A 23,151-nucleotide genomic window follows, 5' to 3' on the forward strand; every position below is an offset into this window, starting at 1 on the left:
AATTGAATTGAATTTAGGAACACCTTAACATTTGATAAAAATGTACCTGAAGGGTCAATTTTAAGGTACCTATTAGTGTCTGTTTCAAGTCACCCTGTAGTGTTTATTTTAGATTACCTTTAATGCTGTCTCAAGGTACCCTATACCATTAGTATTTAATGCTTTTACTAGTATATGCCCTACTTTTAAATAAGTGGTAAAGTAACCCTGAATATCTGTCTCAAAATCTTTAGTGTCTGTGTCATTTTGAGGTACCCTCAAATGTAAATATCTGTTTTGAGTGACATGTCAGTACCTGGAATCAACCCGTCAAAGACTACCATCGTGTGTGTGTTTATGTTTGTTTAATTAAGGTTATTTTGGGGCTTTTATGCCTTTTATTGAGAGGGCAGGACACTGGATAAAGAACGAAACTGGGGAGAGATGTTGGGATGCTGTAATGGGCTGCTGGTTGGAATCAAACCAGGGCCCCTCACTTAGAGGACTAGTATAGCCTCTGTACATGCATTATACTATCTCTTTAATGTAATACAATTAACTACAAAGTCAACATAATTATTTCTGCCTTGTTCATAAAGCTTAAACCATGTTACCAGGTTACATGGTAATTTATGGTAAAAGCTACCTCAGCGTTTTCACTGGGGGTCAGACTGGCAGGTGTTCCCTGCGTGCAGCGTCAGCTGTACCGTGACGTAGTTCCGTCTCTCGTGTCTGTTCTCTGGATGTGTAAACTTCAGGTTCTCCTCTTTATATCTGAATATTTAAACGACCAGAGAACTAGTTTGTTTTTTTGTTTATTTATATTTACAGTTTAATTTAAAACAACTATAAAATGCCCCTCGTATAATCCGTCATTAAACTAACGGAACCTCTCCCTCGTGCCCCTCCTCTCCCTGTGCAGTTAGGATGAAGTAGCTTCCGGGCGACAGGGTACCAGCAGTAAACATGGCGGAGGAACTGCTGGAAACAGTGGACAGACTTCAGTCCCGGCTCCATGAGAATCCGGAGCCACGAAAGGTAACAACTGAACAAGTCGATACGGACACTTTCGGTGTTTCGGGTCCGTCGTCTCCTGAACCGAGGCGGTTTGTCTGAGGGGCCCGAAACGGAGCCGAGGCGACGGCAGGTTTCCTGAAGTCGCAACCGTTTTTTAAATGCTGCGTTTGAGTGCTGCTCTGGACCTCTGTAAATCTGACACTCTGATTACCATGGGTCTGCTTTAGGTTAATATGGCAGAAAATACCACAGAACAGTTGAATCTAAGGCTGTTTTAGTGTTCTGCAGTTGAATTTTAACCCAGGAGCCCAGTGTTTGTTTATTATTTATTTGTATTATTTATTAATTATTTAAAAGGATCATGCATATTAGTTAACACTTCTGTAAATATGCCAAAAGGCTAGTTTACATCCGTAGTCCCTTTGCCAGATGTCAAAAAGGCTTCCTAAAAAGATCAAGATTAAACAAAGATAAAATTGAGTAAAATCAAATCAAAGTAAGAAGGTAGAGGAGAAACCAAAACACAAACAAACAAACAAAAAAAGAGAAGAAAAGTACAAATAGCACCATACGATTAAGAATGACTTAAAGCTACATAAGGACATAATATGACATTTTTTGAGAATTTTAACTTCTTTCCAGCGCACACCCAAAACTAAAGTCAATCCAGAAACGTCTCACAAAGCTTCATATGGACTACTTGTCTAAAGTTAAAGCTCTGGGAATTTTGCAAGAAGGCAATAAAGAAGAAACACAAGAACTCTTAAAGCTGACAGGTTTTCAAATTAATGTTTTTATCAAGATGTGAAAATGTTTTTGATGAACACTAAAAGTTCAGAAGACACAAAAGAGGACACAAGACAAGATCAAAATAATGAAATTGTGCAGAAAAGGCAAAATTAGTACATAAAAATTGTTCAGAACGCAGGAAAATAATTATTTAGTTCTTAAAATGTTGTCTGCTGGTCAGACAAGTCTTAAAAATAACATGAAAAAGAAGTGTGATGAAATCCAGATCGTGATCCTGCCATAGGAAACTTAATGATACAATATTTTTTCCCACATTGCCCGACCCTAATGAAAAACATTTTTCCTCCAGAAGAAGATAAAGTTTGCTAAAGTATACTTGGCTTGTGGAGAACTGAGGACTACCTAGTTCAGTGGTGTCCAAACTTTTTTGAAAGAGGGCCACATGTGATGTTGTCAGAATACCTAAGGGCCAGTGACTCCTACTAAGACTTAGTAATCATAAAAGTTATATATAAAATGTCTATTTAATAATAATTATTTTAAACTTTTTCTCAATAAATCATAAACTAGGTATTCCTCAGTTCTCCACAAGCCACGTAAACATTAGCAAACTTTATCTTCTTCTGGAGGAAAATGGTCGGGCAATGTGGGAAAAAATATTCTCATTATTTTCCTATGGCAGGATCACGATCTGGATTTCATCACACTTTTTTTTCATGTTGTTTTTAAGACTTGTCTGACCAGCAGACAACATTTTAAGAACTAAATAATTATTTTACTGCGTTATTATTTTATGTACTAATTTTGCCTTTTCTGCACAATTTCATAATTCTGATATTGTCTTGTGTCCTCTTTTGTGTCTTCTAAATTTAAAGTGTTCATCAAGAACATTTTCACATCATGATAAAAACATTAATTTGAAAACCTGTCAGCTTTAAGAGTTCCTGTGTTTCTTCTTTATTGCCGTCTTGCAGAATTCCCAGAGCTTTAGCTTTGGACAGGTAGTCCATATGAAGCTTTTTGAGACGTTTCTGGATTTACTTTAGTTTTGTTTGTGCGCTTGAAAGAAACTGCAAATGTACAGATGATACAGAATGTGATTGATTTATGTGCCATAAATAACACATTTTAAGATGGAAGCTTGGGGACATAAATGAATGGAATTTGGGCCACGATTGGCCCCCGGCCGTACTTTGGACACCCCTGACCTAGTTACTGATTTATTGAGAAAAAGTTTAAAATAATTGTTATTTAATAGAGATTTCATCTATAACTTTTAGGATTCCTAAGTCTCAGTAGGAGCCACTGGCCCTGAGGTATTCTGACAACATCAAATGTGGCCCTCTTTTTTTTTTTTTGAACGTTTTTATTAGACTCAGCCAACATCACAAAACAACAATGCAGCCATCAGACTCAGAGACAAAACAGATATAAACAAGATTTTTGAAAACACCTAGTCCATAGTCAGAAAGTAAAGATATAAATAAATAGATAGTACACAATTAAAAAGAAGTGAATACAAACATACAAAATAATAATAATATTAAGATTGTAATAATTAACACAAAATTAAAAAATAAAATGTGGCCCTCTTTGAAAAAAGTTTGGACACCACTGTAGTAAACACTTAACCAGTTCTTGTGCACAGACATTTTCGAAATCAATCACGACTTTCCTTGAAGTGCTGACATTTCCGACAGTCCGTGAAGGCGTCGCATGAGACGTCACGATATTTAAGGGTTTTTAACTTCTTACATCGTACTTCATTACCTTTGCCTCGAGCTCATTGTAACTCCTGTCAGCTTGGTGTAATACCTGCGTGTTTATCCTCTTCATATGTTATTAAAATGGTGAAATAAACCCAAACATTATTCATCTGATGACGAAACTCGGGGCCAGAGTAGCCATTAGCCTTTCGGGCTAGCCAGCGTTAGTAAAGTAATGACAGAAACAGACTCCAGGCCTCTTCTTTCAGCCTGATTCAGGTTATTAAAGTGCATAACTTACACGCACCTCACGCATCTGATTTTAAAAATATTGCACAATATAAATGGGATAAATAATAATGAACAATGCCCGACCTCTCCTTTGTTTACTTTCGCTGCTTTAATGTGCAGTCTCAAACACAAAGCAAGCAGTCCTGATCTGAGAGCTGGGTTTGGTAAATATGAGCTGTAAATGTTAAATTCCTGGAGGCATAATTTTTAGTAAACATGTTGAAATCACAGCTTGGTGAATTAACAGGGATTTCGCTGCAGCTCTGCCTCGTTTTTAGGCCACGACACCATCCTGTCTCCAAGACTGAGGGCTGTCAAATGTGGCTGGTTTGACATTATATGTTAACTAAAGCATCAGAGTTATTCTAAGGATCAATAAGAGAGCCAATACAACCACATATAACCCAGGTGGAATTATTTATGTCCTGTAAGCCCTCGACTGTATTATTACTTGTATGACCATTGTTTTAGCATCATTTTTATTTATTGTATTTTTATTCTATCATCTTTTTTAATGTTACTTGAGTAGTATTTATTTGATTTGATTTAATTGATTTATTTTATTTTAATTGATTTTTATTTCATTTTTATATTCAAGTATTTCATATCACATTCCTCTATTTTCTGTCTCCATTCTTTTGTGAAGCACTTAAGGCTGCATGCTTGAATGTAGGAAAGGTGCTATGTAAATAATAAATGAGTTGAGATGTTAGGTAATTTTATACTTACATATGTGGAACCAAAAGAAGCACAAATCTCAGATATGTAAACAACCCTAAATGAAACAGTAAACAAACCAGTCATTCAGATTAGTTTTAGGTCAATCATGCATGAATGACACCTACATTCTCTCTTTATTAACACTACAAGCATTACTTTTGTTAGGATTTTTAGTTTTTGGAGGTTAATTCATTTGCGCTTTTATTTCAAATCACAGCACTATAATTATTATTATTGTTGTTGTTTTGTTTTTGTTTTTTCTTATTAACAGATTTCTTCACCTGTCTTATTATTTTTGTTTTCTTTTATTGGATAATCACCACTTGCCTTAATTGTTAAATTGGATATAATATAGAAAAAAAATCAAATAAACAGATCTTTGGAAAAAAAAATTCAAATCAGAAAAAATCAAACAGTAGAAATTATGTTAGGCTGCTTAATTATCTATTTCTGCACCATCTTGTGAAATACCTTTTTAAATCTTCAGGTCAAAGCAAAGTTATACATAAAGTAATATTCTGCTTAGTGTTTGATTTCAGGGAAGACCATGTTCTGTTCTGGGCGTAGTTTTAATTTATTACACCTGGTTTTCATGCTTTTTATGTCTGTTTGTTTGTTGTTCTTATTTTTACCTTTCATATTTATTTATTTATTTTTAAATATAAACCTTTTTTGTACTTCCACTATTGTTATTTATTTCCTTTTTTAAGGTATTATTATTATTATTATTATTTTATTTCTATTTTAATTCACTATTATTACTATTATTAATATTATTCTTATTCTTATTATTGTTTTGTTTTTGTTTTCCTCATTAACCGATTTCTTCACCTGTCTACCTATTTTTGTTTTCTTTTATTGGATAATCACCACTTGCCTTAATTAACAGATCGATCATAGATGAAGTAATATTCAGTCAGCCCACAGCTTTGGTTGTTATTCTTTAAAAGTATGTTTGTTGAGAATCTACTAAGAAAGATTTATGCTTCAATAATCTTAACTCAAGGTCGGTGAGATTGCTCGGTTGAACCTCATGTCAGGTCATAACATGTGAATATCTACTTTAATATTGTGTCTACTTTATCACCAGAATTATCTCTTATATCAAAATGTCTCTTTTCTTTTCTAGCTTTTAAAGACTCTCAAAAGGCTGGGGGAGCTTCCGATGACCGTGGATATACTGGTGGTAAGGAGTTGTTGATTTAACCCCTTACATCCTTTCCATTTCTCCCATGAACAAGAGACAAATTAAATGCCACAATAGTGAAATTGTTTGAACTCTAGTTACATGACACACATCACAGTCTGACAGACAATCTCAGCGTGTAACAATGTTAATGGAGTTGCTCTTTGGCAAGCCATTAATTCCTGATTGCTGCAATAAAGTCTGATTATAAAATAGTAATTTGGGTCCAGCAGTAAACAAGAGCTTTCCTGAGAAACAAACCGTCTCACTCTGTCAGCTTTTTTCTCTTGTCAGAAGTGATTTATGGCAATTATCAGTGCGGCCTCAACATGTTTCTTACCAAACAGATAATCCATCTGCTGGTGCATAGATATGATAACAGCACTCAATGTACACTGCAGCTCACGTATGGACACATGCTGACATAAAGTATAACACATCAGTCACTTTCTGTACTATTAAAAGCTACGGTTGAGCATTCAGGGCTGCAACTACACAACTCACTAACTGTCCTTATTTGATTGACTATGTGAGTAAGTGAGGAGCGAGTGTCCTTATTTTCACTGTGTTTGTCCCCTTGCAGGAAACTGGAGTGGGGAAGACTGTGAATTCCTTCAGGAAACATGACCTGGCAGGGGAGGTGGCAAAAAACCTTGTAGCCAAATGGAAGAAACTGGTTCCTCAGTCTGCAGACAGGTACGCTCTTCATGCATGTGCTCAGACATGCAAACAGTACGGACCACGCTTTGATGCTAATGTCACTATTTACTGTCTCTGCTTTAGCTTTGATGGAAAGCTGAGTACCAAAGCACAGTTTAATTTAAGATAAGATACTCCTTTATTCGTCCCACAACGGGGAAATTAATGGAGTTAGAGCAGCATCAAGAAGGTGTACAGTACAAGAATTTCAACAAGAATATATGTAGATAAAAAATGTCCATCAGAGACGACAGCTTGGCCATAGTTCTCCTGTCAGCCACCTCCTCCACAGGGTCCAGGACTGAGCTGGCCTTCTTCACCAGTGTGTTCAGTCTTGCTCTCCTGTATCCTGTCCGCCCACAGCAGGTGAAATCCTTCCAATGTGGCGTTCGTGTCCGGTGTTAGCTCTGTTAGCATGATGCTACTCTGCCAGTATTCCCTCTGGTGCTGGGTTAGCTCGTCCACCTTATCGTAGATAGATCTTACATTCCCCATAACGGTGGGTGAAAGGACAGGTCGATGTCATCTTTTTTAGCTTGCACCTAATTATTGTTAATTACCAATTTAGGAGCTTTTTTAGATTCTCACCAGCGTCTTGATTTGGGAATCAAATGAATGCAAGGAAATCTACTTTATGATCTTCACTTTTAGATGTATTTTACAAATAAATGCTGCACTGCTCCACCAGTGTGATCTGAGACCAGGACTTATAGGTAGGAGACACCTTAGGAGTGCAAGTAAAACACTTTAAGTCATACACAAGAATGCATGTACAAAATGTGCAGCACATTTCGATAAAGCACACAACAATCAAACCCCCCCCACAGCTCCATTAACTTTGAGTGCTGGGACTTGATTTTTCACCCACAGGTCTGCGGCTATGTGCTTGATTAGCTTGTAAGTACTTTGGTGATATTTGAATTCCCTTTGACACAAAGTGCACATTACTTTAGACTTCTCAACTGAGCCGTCTGAGAGTTTTAAAGGTGAAATGTGTCGTTCAAAAGCCCAGTGGTGACGTTATTTTCCATCACAGCAGCAGCAGCAGCAGGAAGCTGGAAGATGCTGTTTTAGCTTAACTACAGTGTGCCTGGAGGGACAAACTATCACATGATTTAAAAACTATGAATGCATCAATATCTAACCTTAATTGCATCGTGGTTAATGTGTAAACGCTGACAGCCTTAACAGAAGTGATATTGTTGAGTAACACCAGGATCTGACACTGATGCAGTTGAAGAAGTTGTGCATAAAGAACATCTCTCAGCGCTTTGACGTTTGGCCTTTCTTTGAACACAACAGAGCTGATTTAAGGAAACACTAACTCTTAACAAAGTTTGAATAAGCTTGCATTGTGCATGTGAACGCAGCAAAGAAGCAGCTCAGATGTCAAGAAGATGATACTGCATCTTAAAAAAACTGAGCGTATTTGTCTTCGTGTCATCCGCACAGAAAGATCTACAAAAGCAAAAATTGTTTCATCTTCCAGTCTCAAACTCCAGCTCTGAATCCTCATGGTTCTGTAAGGGCTTGAGGTGGTAAAAAAAGGAGGGATTGGACACACTATCATGATATCACACGTCATTCTGTCCCAGCTTCAGTGTGTATTTGTATATCTTCGGTAATAGTGTTTATATATTTTAAAACTCAGGAATGCCATAAAAGATCATCATTTGTGGATTTTTGACTCAGAAACATGGAAACTCGCTTGTTTTTTCGTTTTTTTTTAAACTAGGGTTGGTAGTCACGGAAAACTAGCATGAATTTGAATGTAGCATTTCCTCAGGACTACGTCTAACCCCTCCCCTCAGAGCTCCTCCAAAACGACGCCCCCGCTCACATGCATGAGTGCCACTGATTCGTGACCATATGATCGTGACTGATTCAAAACCGGTCCCCAGCACATCGTGTGTTTTGCACTACGTCAACTCATGTCTCATAGTAGTAAGAAAACACCAAAACATTATCATAGTGAAAGTTAAAAACTAGGGATGCAACGATATCAAAATCTCACGGTACGATATCTTCACGGTATTAAGGCCACGGTACGGTATTATTGAGGTATTGTCAAAAAAATAAGATGACTTTGAAAAAATGTCATAGTGTGGAAAATTAAGTGCCAGGAATGATAAGGATAAACACACTTACTGTAATTGAACACAAACATAATGCTCAAATGTTCTAATCACATTTATTACTACCAACAGGTGTTTTCAAGTGCAATGAACAGTGCAGGCACATCCAGTGTTTCAAGTAACAAGCAAATTAAAAAAACCTTTCAGTTGAGTGTCTTTAAACTGACTGGAATTTTGTAACTTGGCTCAAGCGCGTTCACCAACCTTTTAAATCCCTCATTGTCCACCACTGAAAACGGCTGCAGGGTGATGATTTATCAAGTGGCATCTCATATTACTTATATTCCCCGACTCGTAGACGATCGCGGTCTGGCAGTGTCTGCAAACAGTTTTTTGCTGCAAAACAAAAATGCGTCCGTACTTCTGATTTAAACTTCGCAGGAGGTTCTACTAGTTTAAGTTTTCCGCTCTGCTCCCCCTCTGTGCTTTCCGCCATCTCTTCCTGCACTGCGCAGGGGATCATGGGAGATGATGTTTGCTTCTCAGACCGGCCCACTCAATGGCGCCAGAAAAAAAACAGACTAGCGGGAGTACTCCGAGTCCCTGTTTGATACTGTCACATGCCACGGTATTATTGTGAGAATTTTGATACCGAAATACCGCGATATTTACAATACCGTTACATCCGTATTAAAAACACAAACAAACATAAAATGTACGCGCAGGAGGCGGGCAGAACAGCAGGACGGGATTTGATTGGTTTCATATTTTGGATCCTGATGGCAGGGATTGGTTGGTGTTTTCCAAGGTTTACTCCGGCTGTAGATAGTGTCTTTTTTCACTGTTTTGAAAGAACACATTATGTATTGATTGCCATCTGGACATAAAGATCATTTTAACCAGTATAACAAAAAGTGTATCTAAATCTGACTACCAACCCCAGCTTTAAGTCATATTTTTGGGCATTTCTGCCTTTCATTGGATAGGAAAGCTGGAGAGAGGCAGGAAATGTGGGGAGTAGAGAGACGGGGGGAAAACATGGAGCGAATAGTCAAGGCTAGGAGTTGGACCTTCGACCGCTGCAACGAAGATTATAGCCTCCACGTCCAGACTTGTTTTGTTTACATTAAGGTTTATTTCCTGACTTTATTTAAAACCACCTTCGTATACGAATTAATATATATTCACATGCAGTCGGGGGCTTAACACTCGTGACACTTCAAGTCACAAAACTCTGGTTCAGTCTCAGAAGAAAGTCTGCTGATAGGCGGACTCGCATTAAGTGCTTGATTTGGTGTTGTGCAGGCAGCAGAGACAGTAGCACAGCAACAAACACGTTTAATAGGAACACGCCTCTATGTCTGTGAGTGCAGAGTTTAGGATTGGGCATTTATGTATTTGGAGTAATAATAAACCTGATTGAACTTTCTTTTGGGTGTCTGTTCCTGTTGCTTGACAGTTTTGAATGCAGCTAGTTAAGTATGACAGTGAGCCTGCCATACAGGAGGCTAGCTTTGTGGTATAAGTCTCCATTACTGAGCAGGAAGTCTTAAAATCTAACTGAGTGAGACTTATCAATATCAGCCTGTCCTGAGTCCACCCTCTGTTACTGAAACATCCGCTTTATTTAGAAGTTTGTTTGTAGCGTCATAAAGCGTCTGATGTCTTTGTGACTCATTGTCACCGTCTGTCTCTCCACCACAGACCCACCAACAGTCACCACAAAGAGGCACCGCGGTCACACGGACACTCTCGAGGCCCAGACCCCGCTGAAGGAGAAGACCACAGGCGAACCCGGGAGCCGTCCCCTGAGGAGGAGCCCTCCTACATGGAAGAGGAAGAGGAGGAGGAGGAGGAAGAGGATCAGAGAGGCTACCACACAAACTACTCACCCTCACCTCCTCGACATGAGCAATACAGCCCTCCACAGAGAGGAGGATACCACTCGGACGAATATGAGAGCCCCGAGCATGAGCATGAACCTGAGCCTGAGCCTGAGCCTGAGCCTGAACCTGAACCTGAGCCCAGTCCTCCTCCTCCTCGTAAAGAGGTACGCCACACCAAGCCAAGCAAAGAACCCAGCAAAAACCACAACCACAGTCACAACAGCGACAAAAACAGGGACAGAGATGAGGAGAGGCGGCAACGGCATGCAGATATGAGTAATGATCGAGGGGGAGGAGGAGGAGGAGGTGAAGGGAAGAAACGCAGCGCAGACAGAGAGAGGCAACAGAGTCCGGTACAGAAGTCTGCAAAACACAACAAGAAGTCCACCACACACGAGAGCAAGAGGGAGGAGAAGAAGAAGGGAGGAGACGATGGTGAGTGTACCAACAATGTTTTTTATTTGATGATTGAGTTTAAGAGGTAACTTCAGAGAGGCCGACCTTTAACACAAATACTTCATGTCCCTCTTTAAAATTGTTATAGACATTTATACTGAAAGAATTTCTCCTTATATGATGATGGAGGACGGACATGGCCGTGCGTCTTAACTGTTTGTCTTCGCATATAAAATCATATGCATATAAACGACTGGGAAAAGACGTGAAGTTATCAAAGTGTCTTATATTTTGAGATATCACCGTTTCCAAATACAAATCATATTTAAAAGAAAACAAAAGATTACTCCACACTTAAATATTTTCTCTTGATCTCTCTGATCAGATTTAAGATCTACTTTTTAAAAACGGACATGCAGAGCTGGATATATATAATGTGTTTATGTCTCATCAAAACAAGGCGCCAAAATTACCCACAATGCACCTCCACCATTAGGTAGTATCTTTTTTTATCTAACTTCTTACCACAGCAGGTTCAAGCTGCAAAGTTAATGCTTCATAATTAAACACTGCTGAGGTAATGAAAACTATCTTTACTATATCTGCAACAAAGACTGTTTGACTTCTACCAATAAATTCCTCTTCACTCAAACTTTCACTTTCAGCTTTTTGCCCATAAACAAACAATGTGGCCTTGATTGATTGTACACATTTTTCTCCTTTTCGTGCTCAAAAAAACATCAATGTTCGTTCCATCATTATGTCCCTTTTTAAAGCTGATGATAAGTAAGCCTGCAGCTAGACAGAACAACATGTAATTGTAAGTAGGGATGCACCGATCCTATCCTGGTGTCGGATATCGGCTAGATCGGACTCAAAACGCTAGATTGGATATCGGTGACAAGGGCCCGATATATAGTGCCGATCCATATGGCAGATCTATTCATCTCAGTTCTATGCTTTTCTGTGTTTACAGCAGAAGCCAATTCCTCTTATCCACTGCTGAGGTTTACAGTTGAATTGTGATATCTGTTGGTTATGAAGATTAACTCACCAAACTGCTGGTACACATTTATAATCTTGTGAATAATAATACTATGAGTTTAAAAATGTTTGTTTTATTTGGTTTACAAAGTTAGAAAAGCCTGAAGTTGCCAAAACATGATTCTATCCTCACATTAAGGAATAGAGATTGTTAAATCAATACCGGGATCGGATCGGCTAGTATCGGTATTGGCAGATGCCAAAGCCCAGGTATCGATATCGATATTGGGACCTAAAAAGTAGGATCGGTGCATCCCTAATTGTAAGTAAAGAATTCAGATAAAACACCTGACAGTATGTTTGGGATGTTTCTGCAGGAGGGAGAGTGAATCAAAATTGAAACTACTAGCTGCAAATGTCAACGAATAAACATCAACCTTTAAAAGTGCATTTTATAAACGTCAATCATCACATCGTCAAGTTTGTGTTTAGTTTAAGTCATGTTCTACTAACCGAGAACAACATCCTGTGTAAACTCTTCAACACACTGAAGCTGCAGACAGTTTTTTCATTCACTGACAGGAAGTGAGGAAGCATTCAAACAAAGATTGACAGATAAACATCAGAAGTGTCCCTTTGTTAATACTTTGAGGTGATATGAAGCATCACTAGCTGTGGAGGTAGTCTACATAATTAACTTGAGTATATACTGGAGTATACATGCAGTTAGTTACCTGCTTTATGCAAAATGTTTGTATGAAAAAACAAAGTTCATACTCACAGTATCAGAGTCAGGGTTATTCATTTATAAACTCTCTTCAGTTTGGATTAAAAATTGCTGGCATCAAAATACACTTCAAACCAAATGTGAAAGTCCACATTATGCAGAGTGCTCCATCTAAGATTCCTATTATATCTGAAACAAAGTTCATTAGAGTTTTAAATTAGCCTCAAATAATAATGAAAGAGGGAATCGAGGGGCGCTGGTTTAGCTCACTTGGTAGAGAAGGTGCTTCATGTACAGAGGCTACAGTCCTCATGGCCTCTGCCTGTATATGTCAGCCCTCTTCTTGCTCCCAATGTTTACTGTCTCCCTCAAGCTGACCCATCACATCTCAGCTCAACTCAACTTTATTTATAAAGCACTTTAAGGAAACAAGCACAACCGGAACAGAGTGCTGTAGATAAATAGACAAACAACGCAGGCATAAAACAATTAAAACACAGGATAATAAAACAACAAAAACCATAAAACATTAAAACAGGAGCAGAGTGCGGGGTTGAAAGTCAAGGAATAAAAATGGGTTTTAAGACATCCATCCATCCATCAATCTTCTTCTGCTTATCCGGGTCCGGGTCACGTGGGCAGCAGCCTCAGCAGGGAAGCCCAGACACTCCTCTCCCCGGCCACTTCCCCCAGCTCTTCTGGGAGGATACTGAGGCGCTCCCAAGCCAGCTGAGAGACATAGTCTCGCCAGCATGTCCTGGGCCATCCTGACCAGATGCCCGAACCACCTCATCTGGCTCCTCTCTAACCGGAGGAGCAGCGGCTCTACTTTGAGCCTCTCCCAGATGTCTGAGCTCCTGACCCTCTCTCTAAGGCTGAGCCCAGCCACCCTGCGGAGAAAGCTCATTTCGTCCGCTTGTATTCGCGTTCTCGTTATTTCGGTCACTACCCACAGCTCGTGACCATAGGTGAGGGTTGGAACGTAGATTGACTAAATTGAGAGCTTTGCCTTCTGGCTCAGCTCCCTCTTCACCACGACAGTCCGGTAAAGCGTCCGCATCACTGAAGACAAGTTTTAAAAATGGACAGTGAGGAGGCTTGTCTAATGTGGAGGGGAAGCTCATTCCATAATTTAGGAGCAGCAACAGAAAAAGCTCTTTCCCCTCTGAGCTTCCGTGAGGCAAAAAGCCCCAAAACTCATCTTAAAGGAGAAAAAATAAATCAAACTGAGCTTAAGTACATGACGTAAGCATACCTGTATGTTCGCTGTTATACTGTGGATATACTTTCTGCAGGGATGGAATATGTGTTGTCAAAGGTAAAACTGAGACAACTATTAAAGTATGTCTCCAATCCATCATCAGGGACGGAGAACAAAGGACATTTATTGAAAATTCGGATCATGCCAAATGTCAAAATGTTGCTGCTTTCAGCTTCTTCAATGTAAAGATTCTTTGTTTCTTTTCCGTCGTGATACCAAGCTCAACTCAAATCATTTTTGATTATACAGCACCTTTTATATGTACAAGCATGCAGCCCAAAGTGCTTCACAAAAGAAGAGACAGAAAACAACAGAAATGGGTGAAATCATAAAAAATCAAATCAAATCAATAAAGTCAGTAAGAGTAGAACGCACAATTAAAAATCAGTTCAAGGTAAAATGATCAAACAAATCCAAGAAATAAATACATAAGTAAATAAATAAGATAAATAAATGTCTTTAAAGCTGAAAAAATGAATGAATAAATAATTCACTCAGGTGTAGCTCTGCTGTTTAATCCAGCGTCTCGTGCACAGAGGCTGAAGTCCTCCACCTGAGTCATCCCCTCCTCTCTCTTAGTTTCCTTCTTTATCCACCCTCCAAATGAAGGCACCACAAGTCAAAAATAAAGCATCTAAACAGAGAGAGATCACTTTATTGTTGTTGTTTATACCATGTTGTTTAATTATTAAATGGAGAAAGTCCTGCTGCAAACAGGGGAAGCAAAATTTGAAACTTTATTCATAAAACACAAGGTTTACACGGTCTGACTCCTGATTACCCATGATCCACTGCTTCCTCTAACTCTCCTATCTGTCTCTGTGTTTTCAGGGCGACCCCGTGTGCCGAGGGACTCCCCACCCAAAGAAGTGGAGGAAGAGGACTATGAGATCCCGACCATGTCCTTCGAATCCTTTCTCACGTACGACGCCCGCCCGATGCCCGTCAAGAAGAAGAAGAAGCCCTCGTCATCCTCGTCGTCCTCGTCACACAATCGGCCGTCTCACTCTGCGTCCTCCACATCGTCTTCCCGTCGCACACCTCCCCCTGCACCCTCCTCTTCCTCCTCATCTTCCTCCAAAGCGAGCAGAGCTAACGGTACTCAGAGCAGCAAGAGGCCGCACTCAGGGTCCGGATCAGCTGCAGCAACGCCCGAGAAACGAAAGAGGGTAAGAACGGAGGAGCGTAGATCTGACGGGTCCTGCTTTTTAATAATCATTTAATTAGTCGTCTGATTATTGGAACATTTAAACTCGGCATGTTCAAACAGTGAGAATCTTAATTTCATCTTTGAGCTTTGAGCCCAACAGTACTCCTCCTGGAGCTGAGGCTGCTGTGCTTTTCTAGGACGGTGATTGTATCCTGGCAACATCAGCTTTATTCACCTTCAAGGTTGCACAGATAGGAGCAGTAACCTCGCAGACTTCAGAGGCTTCAATAGATAACAAGTCTCTCGTTTCACAAAAGCTCTTTAATGTCGTTTCTTTACCACTCCTAACAGACTTATAAAATAATCTCACAGCAAACCTCTCAGCTCGGTCTTCACAGAGGAAAAATAACCACTCTGAAGTCTTTACGTTTCTCTAAACGGACTGTTTGCTGGGTGTAGTATGATATATTTTCAAGCACTTATTGGGGAAAAAAAGCAGGATGCACACTGGGGAGTGTGGCTGCTTCTCTGCCCACTGATGGTTCATTTCCCTCAGAGCTGCTGTGAGGACTTTGTAGCTGGTTATGAAACAGACTGAAATGAATAGTGATGCCTCTGTATGAGCTGTGAGGCCCAATGAGACCATCAGGGATGAGACTGATTGCTTTAAATTGTAGTTTTAGAACCTCACAGATGCCAAAGGAGATTAGAAGCAGATCAGAAGTGCCTATTATTCACATGTTCCTCACTAAAAATCTGATTATTTTGTACAACAGATAATGTTGTATTTTAGAAAATCCTGCTTGTACACGACCGGCTCAGAAAGAGAAAAGATGTACAACTTTCACTGCAGGAGTCACCGAAATCAGTGAAACAGTAGCTTTTATTGAACCTTTAAAGCTAGGGTTGGTAGCCACAGAAAACTAGCATGAATTTGAATGTAGCATTTCCTCAGGACTCCGTCTAACCCCTCCCCCCCTCCCCTCGGAGCTCCTCCAAAACGACGCCCCCGCTTGGTTTCATAATTTGGACCCTAAAGGCAGGGATTGGTTGGTGTTTTCCCAGGTTTACTCGGGCTATTGAACTTTTTTTCACTCTTTTTCTAGAACACATTATGTATTGATTGCCATCGGGACATAAAGATCATTTTAACCAGTATAACAAAAAGTGTATCTAAATCTGACTACCAACCCAGCTTTAAGTATGAATCCTCCAGTTTGAAAAACAGTCTGAGATCTGCCTCTTTGTCTTTTAACATTTTGTTGTGTTTCATGTTTTGTTGTCAGCAGGTTGTCGAGCCAGTTCCCACACTTCCTGAAATCCCTCTGCCTGCGATTCAACCAAACTACAGACCTCTGCCCTCCATCGATGTCACGCCGCTGTCCCCTCAGAGACGGAAAGGTAAAGCTATTTTGACAGTCAAATTACTTGCTCAATATTTTCTTGACATTTTGTATCGTTGTGATGTTGCTTTATACATCTTTAAACTCCTGTGGTATTATGACTGGCATTATATGATTTGGAAGCATTTATATGTGTATATTAAATCAATCAATCAATCTTTATTTATACAGCACCAAATCACAACAAATGTTATCCTCAGACTCTTTCCAAACAGAGCAGGTCTAGACTGTACTCTATGTTCCATTATTAACAAAGACCCAACATCAAGACAGGATAAAATCCAGTCCCATCTTACAGACAGGACTCAGTCTGATCTCCTCTTAATCCACCATGAGCAGAGCACTTTGCAGCATTTAGCAAGTTACAGCAGCAAGGACAAACTTCCTTTAACAGGCAGAAACCTCCAGCAGGACCAGACTCATGTTGGACACACATCTGCTGAGACCGAGTTGGGGTAGGAAAGAGGGATAGAGGAGATGAAGACACAGAGAGTCACTGTAATGAGGTTTCTTACATACGTGTGAACATGTTCTATGATTACATGTGAGTCCGATTTCTCTGTCACTCTGACTCGCTCCAACATTTTATTTGCATCAGTTCTAAGTTTGAGAAAGAAGAAAATTTCCTCACCCAGGGCAACATCCCAACCTGCTCTCTTTGTCACTCCGTCTGTCTGTGTCACTCTGCCTGACTCTCACTCTTCTTCACTCACAGTTCCTCTTCTCAACGATGAAGAGGATTCCGGTTTCACAGGGAAGCGGTTCAACTCTAAAATGGTTGTCTACTCGGGATCAAAGACCGCATACCTGCCCAAGATGATGACTCTGTACGAGCAGTGCATCCGTGTGCTGCAGAACAACATCGACTGTGAGTGCAAAACACTCTCAGACGTGGAGGGTTGTCACACTTTTATAAATGTCATGTAAAATGTGTTCTTCAAGATATTTTCATGATGGATAGAAAATAAACAGAAAGCCTGCATGATGGCAGGTTCAACAGTTTGACTCCACCCACCTGTTATGTCGAGGTAGTGGAAACAAACAGGTGTGACTGTTCGGTTCCTCTCTGCTGTTTCAGCCATCGCTGAAGTGGGAGGAGTGCCGTTTGAGATCCTGGAGCCGGTGCTGGAGCGATGTACGCCAGAGCAGCTTTACCGCATCGAGCAGAGCAATCAGGTAAGAGAGACACACACACACACACACACGCACGCACACGTCTTTCTATCTGTTATGCTCCATCTTGGGGAGGCCGAGACGCAACATGAAAAAGACCCATTTCACCGAGTCCCACGCAGCCACAAGAACTCTAAGTATAACAACGAAAGGATTTATTTACATCAATTATACTGGCTTACGACAACTTAGGAAATAACTAGAATCTCAATCCTGGGTTCACGTGGCCGTCTGTGTTCACCAAACAAAAGTCAGCAGAGGGGACGATTTCAATGTACTGAGTTAAGTCCTTCAAATACAAGCTCCTTTTCACGTCAAGCCAGCTCTATTTATCCAAGCAAATGTCATAAATCAGAAATCCAGCACACAGATCAGAGCTGAGTGTGTGTGTCTTCGAGGCCACGTTCAGTCAGAACAGCAGTACACAGCGCCTGCTCATGTCAGTGTTTAACTTCACGGTATATTGACCCTCAGTCCATGCGGGCTCCTCATCGCAAGGTTCACCAAACAAAAACCTGCAGAAAAGAGAAAAGAAAATGTGACAAATTGCAAAGTCCTGAAACGACTGACTGACTTCCCCCTCTCCTCTCAGTGGTTCACCGAGGACTCAGACGAGCTGTGGATGCGTCACTGTCAGCGGGACTTCAAGCGACAGTCTCCTCAGGAGTACGAGTCGTGGAGGGAGATGTACCTGAGGCTGCACGACGAGCGCGAAGAGAGACTGAAGCTGCTCACACAGAACATCTCCTCGGCACACGCCAACAAGCCCAAAGGTCGGGAAAGTTTCAATATTTCAGTGTGACGTTTAGAATGACATCACCTTCTCCCCAAAAGTGCATGAGTGGATGGATGATTGAATGAATGATGGATAAAAATAGATGTTAGTTGGATGAAGGGTAAATAGATGAACTGATTAGTGCTTGGAAGAATGGTTGATGGATGGACAGACTGATGGATTGAATGGATATACCTAGTTATGAATATTGTGTGCAGGGTGTCAGGTTATATTGAGTCCCTTTCTGTAAATCAAACACTATGAAGCTGCAAATCTGGACATGTGTATCGCATTAATGTACCAGAAAAAAGTCCATCATCACTTCATACATTGTTTTTGAGAGTTTTTGTTTATCTGTGCAGGTCGCCAGGTAAAGATGGCGTTCGTTAATTCTGTCGCCAAGCCGCCGCGTGACGTCCGCCGCCGTCAAGAGAAGTTTGGCACCAGCAGTGGCTTATCCTCAGCTGCCTCCACCGCCGCTGCAGCTCCCATCAAGTAAGTAATACTCTACCATTGTCTCACTTCTGGTTACTATTATTGTCAATGTAAATACGTTCAATCAGTCTTTATTCATACAGCGCCAAATCACAACAAATGTTATCTCAAGACTCTTTCCAAACAGAGCAGGTCTAGACCGTACTCTATGTTCTATTATTAACAAAGACCCAACATCAAGACAGGATAAGATCCAGTCCCATCTTACAGACAGTTTGATCTCATCTTAATCCACCATGAGCAGAGCACTTTGCAGCATTTAGCAAGTTACAGTGGCAAGGACAAACTTCCTTTAACAGGCAGAAACCTCCAGCAGGACCAGACTCATGTTAGACACACATCTGCTGAGACCATATTGGGGTTGGAAAGAGGGATAGAGGGAGATGAAGAGAGTGAGATTATAGTGGTGAGACAGATAGTAGTATTTGTAGCAGCTGGATTTTGGCATGTCCACAGCAGCAGGACCTCTACGGCAGAGATCTAGAGGAACCTATGAGTCAAGGGAGCTCAGGGACTCCAGAAAGGTGTATGGTTAGTAACTTTAATGGAACAGGGAAAGTTAAAGTAAGTGACAGGCAAAGAGAGGAGAGAGATGATCCCAGTCTGTCAGTCCCCCCAGCAGTCTAAGGCTGTAGCAGCATAACTAAGAGCAGCTCTGATTATAATCTTTATCAAAAAGGAAAGTTTGAAGCCTCCTCTTAAAAGTAGAGAGGGTGTCTGCCTCCCGGACCCTGACTGGTAGATGATTCCAAAGAAGCGGTGCTTGATAGCTGAAGGCTCTACCTCCTATACTATTTTTAGAGACTTAAGGTATGATGAGCAGGCCTGCCTGTTGGGAGCGTAGTGTTCGAGAGGGGTAAAAGGGCACTATGAGCTCCTTTAAGATCTGAAGGTGCCTGATCATCCTTTTTTGTTCGATAAAGGGACAGGTTTTGTTTTCTTCACTGTGACGAGGACTAAAGCCTCTGTATCTGTGACCGCTAAACAAAACAGTGTTATTTTAAACAGAACTTATCTCCATAATTGATTTTTAAACTTTGTGGCACTTCACTTTATTTCAGACTCAGCTCCCTCACCGGCCTTTTGTCTCCGATGTTTTCTTTTTCAGAATAAGACCGGCTACCATAGACTACTCTGCTGAATCAAGCCGCTTCTCTTCCTCCCAACTCGATGCTCTGCCCAGCTCGTCTCGCTCCTCAGCACCAGGAGCTGGAGGAGGAGCTGGAGCTGGAGGAGGAGGACATGCAGCAAGGGACAAGCCACAGGTCAAAAGTGAGTGTTTAAATGGTCCGAAGCTGCATTTCATCAAAAATAATTTGTAATATCTTGAAAATCTGAAAAACCTGTTTGTACTTGTTTCTCCCTGTGACAGAAATCGCTCCCATGATGGCCAAAACTATCAAAGCTTTCAAGAACCGATTCTCCCGTCGATAGTGTGAATGAGGCTGAATGTATTTAATGAATTCCAATTGTGTTATCGATTTTTAAAAAAACAGTACATCCCCCTACAAACAAACACACACACACCACACACACACACACACACACCATGATCATCAGCCACCGAACACGTCGTATGAACTTTTCAGTGTTGGTGGAAAAATGATTTTCTTTTTTTCCCCCCAAATTTAAATCCTGTCGTTTGTTTTAGGGGTAAGTATTTAAATCACAGATACTGTCATCAGATGTCGCATCTGTGTATAAACATTATCACCAACTTTTTAATGGGATGAAAAGGATGTGCGCGAAAACACACACACACACACACACACACACACACACACACACACACACACATATAAACATACTGTCTGTTACTTATTTTTTGCTTTTTAGCAGATTTTTAAAAGGAAGCTTCAACTTTTGAAGAGATACGCTTTTTTCTGTGTTATCATAAGTCAGAAGAAAAGATTGATACCACAGTCATGTCTGCACTTGAAATAGGAAGCTACAGCCAGGAGCTTTGCTTAACTTGACGCAAGAACTAAAAACTGGGTAGGAGCAAGCCTGGCTCTGTTACAATGACCTACAAAACTTCTACAAGCTCATTTTTAACACATAACTTATTCATTTTTAAAGCATACATGAACACTTTTCCTCTGTTTCTACTCTTTATGATAAGCTTAGCTAACTCCTGGTTGTAGATCCATGAATAGCGCAAAGACGTGATAGTGTTACTGACTTTTCCTCCAACGAAAGGCAGGAAAGGCAAAACTGTGTTTCCTTCAAGATCAGCCTTTTTCTTTATGGTACAGAAAGTTAGTTTCTTTTCATGACGGATCAAACGATACACTACATGAGGAAAACATGCTCTTGTGTTTTTATTTCTTGATGGCCTGCTTGGTGCACGACAGCTGTGGTATTGAGATTCCAACAGAGACATCAGATGGCTGGTTTAAGACTCTACTTTTAAAAAAAACAAACATATTTTAACATTTCTTATGCAGTGATATATATTTTTAATGTGTAGGGATGAAATGATATCAGTGAACTGCACACATACACACACACATACACACACATACACATTGTAGATTTGTTTAAACCCGCCTGTGGCTTCAGATCTTGTTTTCCTGCTGTCAAATGTGTGTATCCTTGTTTATATCTGCTTCACTGTGACAAAATAAGTTATGTGAGGGCTGGAGAAACTGCAGTAAGAAAAACAACAAGGAAAACCAATAAGGAAAACCAATAAGGAAGAAAGCAAATAGGAATAGTGCAGCTTCGGTCTACAACAGCGAGATGTATTTATTTTGAACACTGGGACCTGGAACCCCACAACACGGGCCTGAATAAAACTAGATTCTAAATTGTAATTTTATTAGATTTTAATAAATGTTATATGGTCATTTTTATTAAAATTGACTTTTGCCCTTGAATCTTGTCGTGTTTTTTTTTCATGCTACACAAACATTATGCTTTCTATTGAATAAGAAATAAATGATGTAAGTGAGGTATTCAAACCGTCCAAACTGAAATAAGGGGAAAAACTGTCTGACAGTGTAAACTTACAGATCACTGTAGACACCATTTTTTACCTTGTATGTTGAACATTATAGGGATAATATACTTTCATATCACGACATATATGTAAAGCAGTTTGCAACATCAATATTGCTTTGTGGTAGAGGATGTTGGCCAACCAGAGAGCTCATCACGTGTGCTGTGTTTTGCTACTCATTCATGTAAATCTGCTGTAATGTTGCAGAAAATCACTTCCTGCAATGAAACCGTACCCTTCAAAACAAAATGCTATAAAGCTACAAATGGGCTGTGAAAATTGTATTATGTACAATGGAGATATATATATATATAAGACACTGATGTTCACACCAAGGGTCACTTACCTTCAAAAGGCAATGAGATGCATTTTGACAAATTGAAAAAGAGAGTGAGCCCAGAACTAGAAATTCTGATCACATTCAAACTAGTCTTATGTGAATGTGCGGCACACTTGAAAGTAGAGGGCGTAGTATTTTGTAAATATGAAATTAAAATCCACTGTCAAATTGTTTAAAAAATAGTACCAAGTTTCATATAATCATAAAATTAGGGTCTGGTCTAAAAATATGAGTCTAATGCGGAAGTGCTAAAACTGCTGTTCATTGAGGATCCGCTTGAGACTGGCTCATGTCTCGATCAGCACACACTGTACGGGGGGTGAATTTTTTTCTAACCTGGCAATTTCAAAGATATTGAGATTACAAGTCTTCCAATGAGAGGCACAGCTGACTTGATTGACAGGCGGGAACACTGTAGCTGTTGGCTAGGAGGCTCAAAGCCCGCCTCTTTACGTCACAATCGCTCAACAGCAGCAATATGGCTGCCGCCGATGATTGGCCTCAAAACAGCGCTTCAGAAACAGATGGGTGACGTCACGGATACTATGTCCATATTTTATACAGTCTATGTTCCTTGGTTGTTACTTTAGTGATAACAATTTTGAAACAATATGTATACACACATACACACACACATACACACACACACACATTGTAGATTTGTTTAAACCCGCCTGTGGCTTCAGATCTTGTTTTCCTGCTGTCAAATGTGTGTATCCTTGTTTATATCTGCTTCACTGTGACAAAATAAGTTATGTGAGGGCTGGAGAAACTGCAGTAAGAAAAACAACAAGGAAAACCAATAAGGAAGAAAGCAAATGGGAATAGTGCAGCTTCGGTCTACAACAGCGAGATGTATTTATTTTGAACACTTGGACCTGGAACCCCACAACACGGGCCTGAATAAAACTAGATTCTAAATTGTAATTTTATTAGATTTTAATAAATGTTGTATGGTCATTTTATACTATATATCTCTATGAACTGGCAGCCCCTATTTTGTTTTATTTGTTGTCATTTTTTTTCTCTCTTTTTTCTCTCTTGTTTATCTTTTCTGTATGGTGTTCTGTTTTGAACATTTTTGAATTTGTAAAATCAAAAACTATATAAATAATATCTATATATATTTTTTTAACC

General features: G+C 40.0%; 1 protein-coding gene across 2 annotated transcripts; it reads left to right on the forward strand.

Moving 5' to 3' along the window:
* Nucleotides 1–858: 858 nt before the first annotated feature.
* Nucleotides 859–21,552, forward strand: eloa (elongin A). 2 transcript variants are annotated; one of them, XM_034704296.1, is made up of 12 exons: nt 859–1,017; nt 5,593–5,649; nt 6,233–6,345; nt 10,128–10,744; nt 14,509–14,846; nt 16,114–16,228; nt 16,946–17,098; nt 17,309–17,406; nt 17,996–18,176; nt 18,541–18,673; nt 19,782–19,945; nt 20,046–21,552. In XM_034704296.1, exons 1-12 carry the CDS (start codon nt 946–948, stop codon nt 20,105–20,107), a joined length of 2,103 nt encoding a protein of 700 aa, XP_034560187.1. In that variant the 5' UTR covers nt 859–945; the 3' UTR covers nt 20,108–21,552. The 2 variants fall into 2 exon arrangements, with proteins under 2 accessions (XP_034560187.1, XP_034560188.1); XM_034704297.1 differs by having other exon boundaries at nt 16,117–16,228.
* The last annotated feature ends 1,599 nt before the right edge of the window (nt 21,553–23,151 follow it).

Source organism: Notolabrus celidotus, chromosome 16 (assembly GCF_009762535.1).
Source record: "Notolabrus celidotus isolate fNotCel1 chromosome 16, fNotCel1.pri, whole genome shotgun sequence".
Lineage (NCBI taxonomy): Eukaryota > Metazoa > Chordata > Actinopteri > Labriformes > Labridae > Notolabrus > Notolabrus celidotus.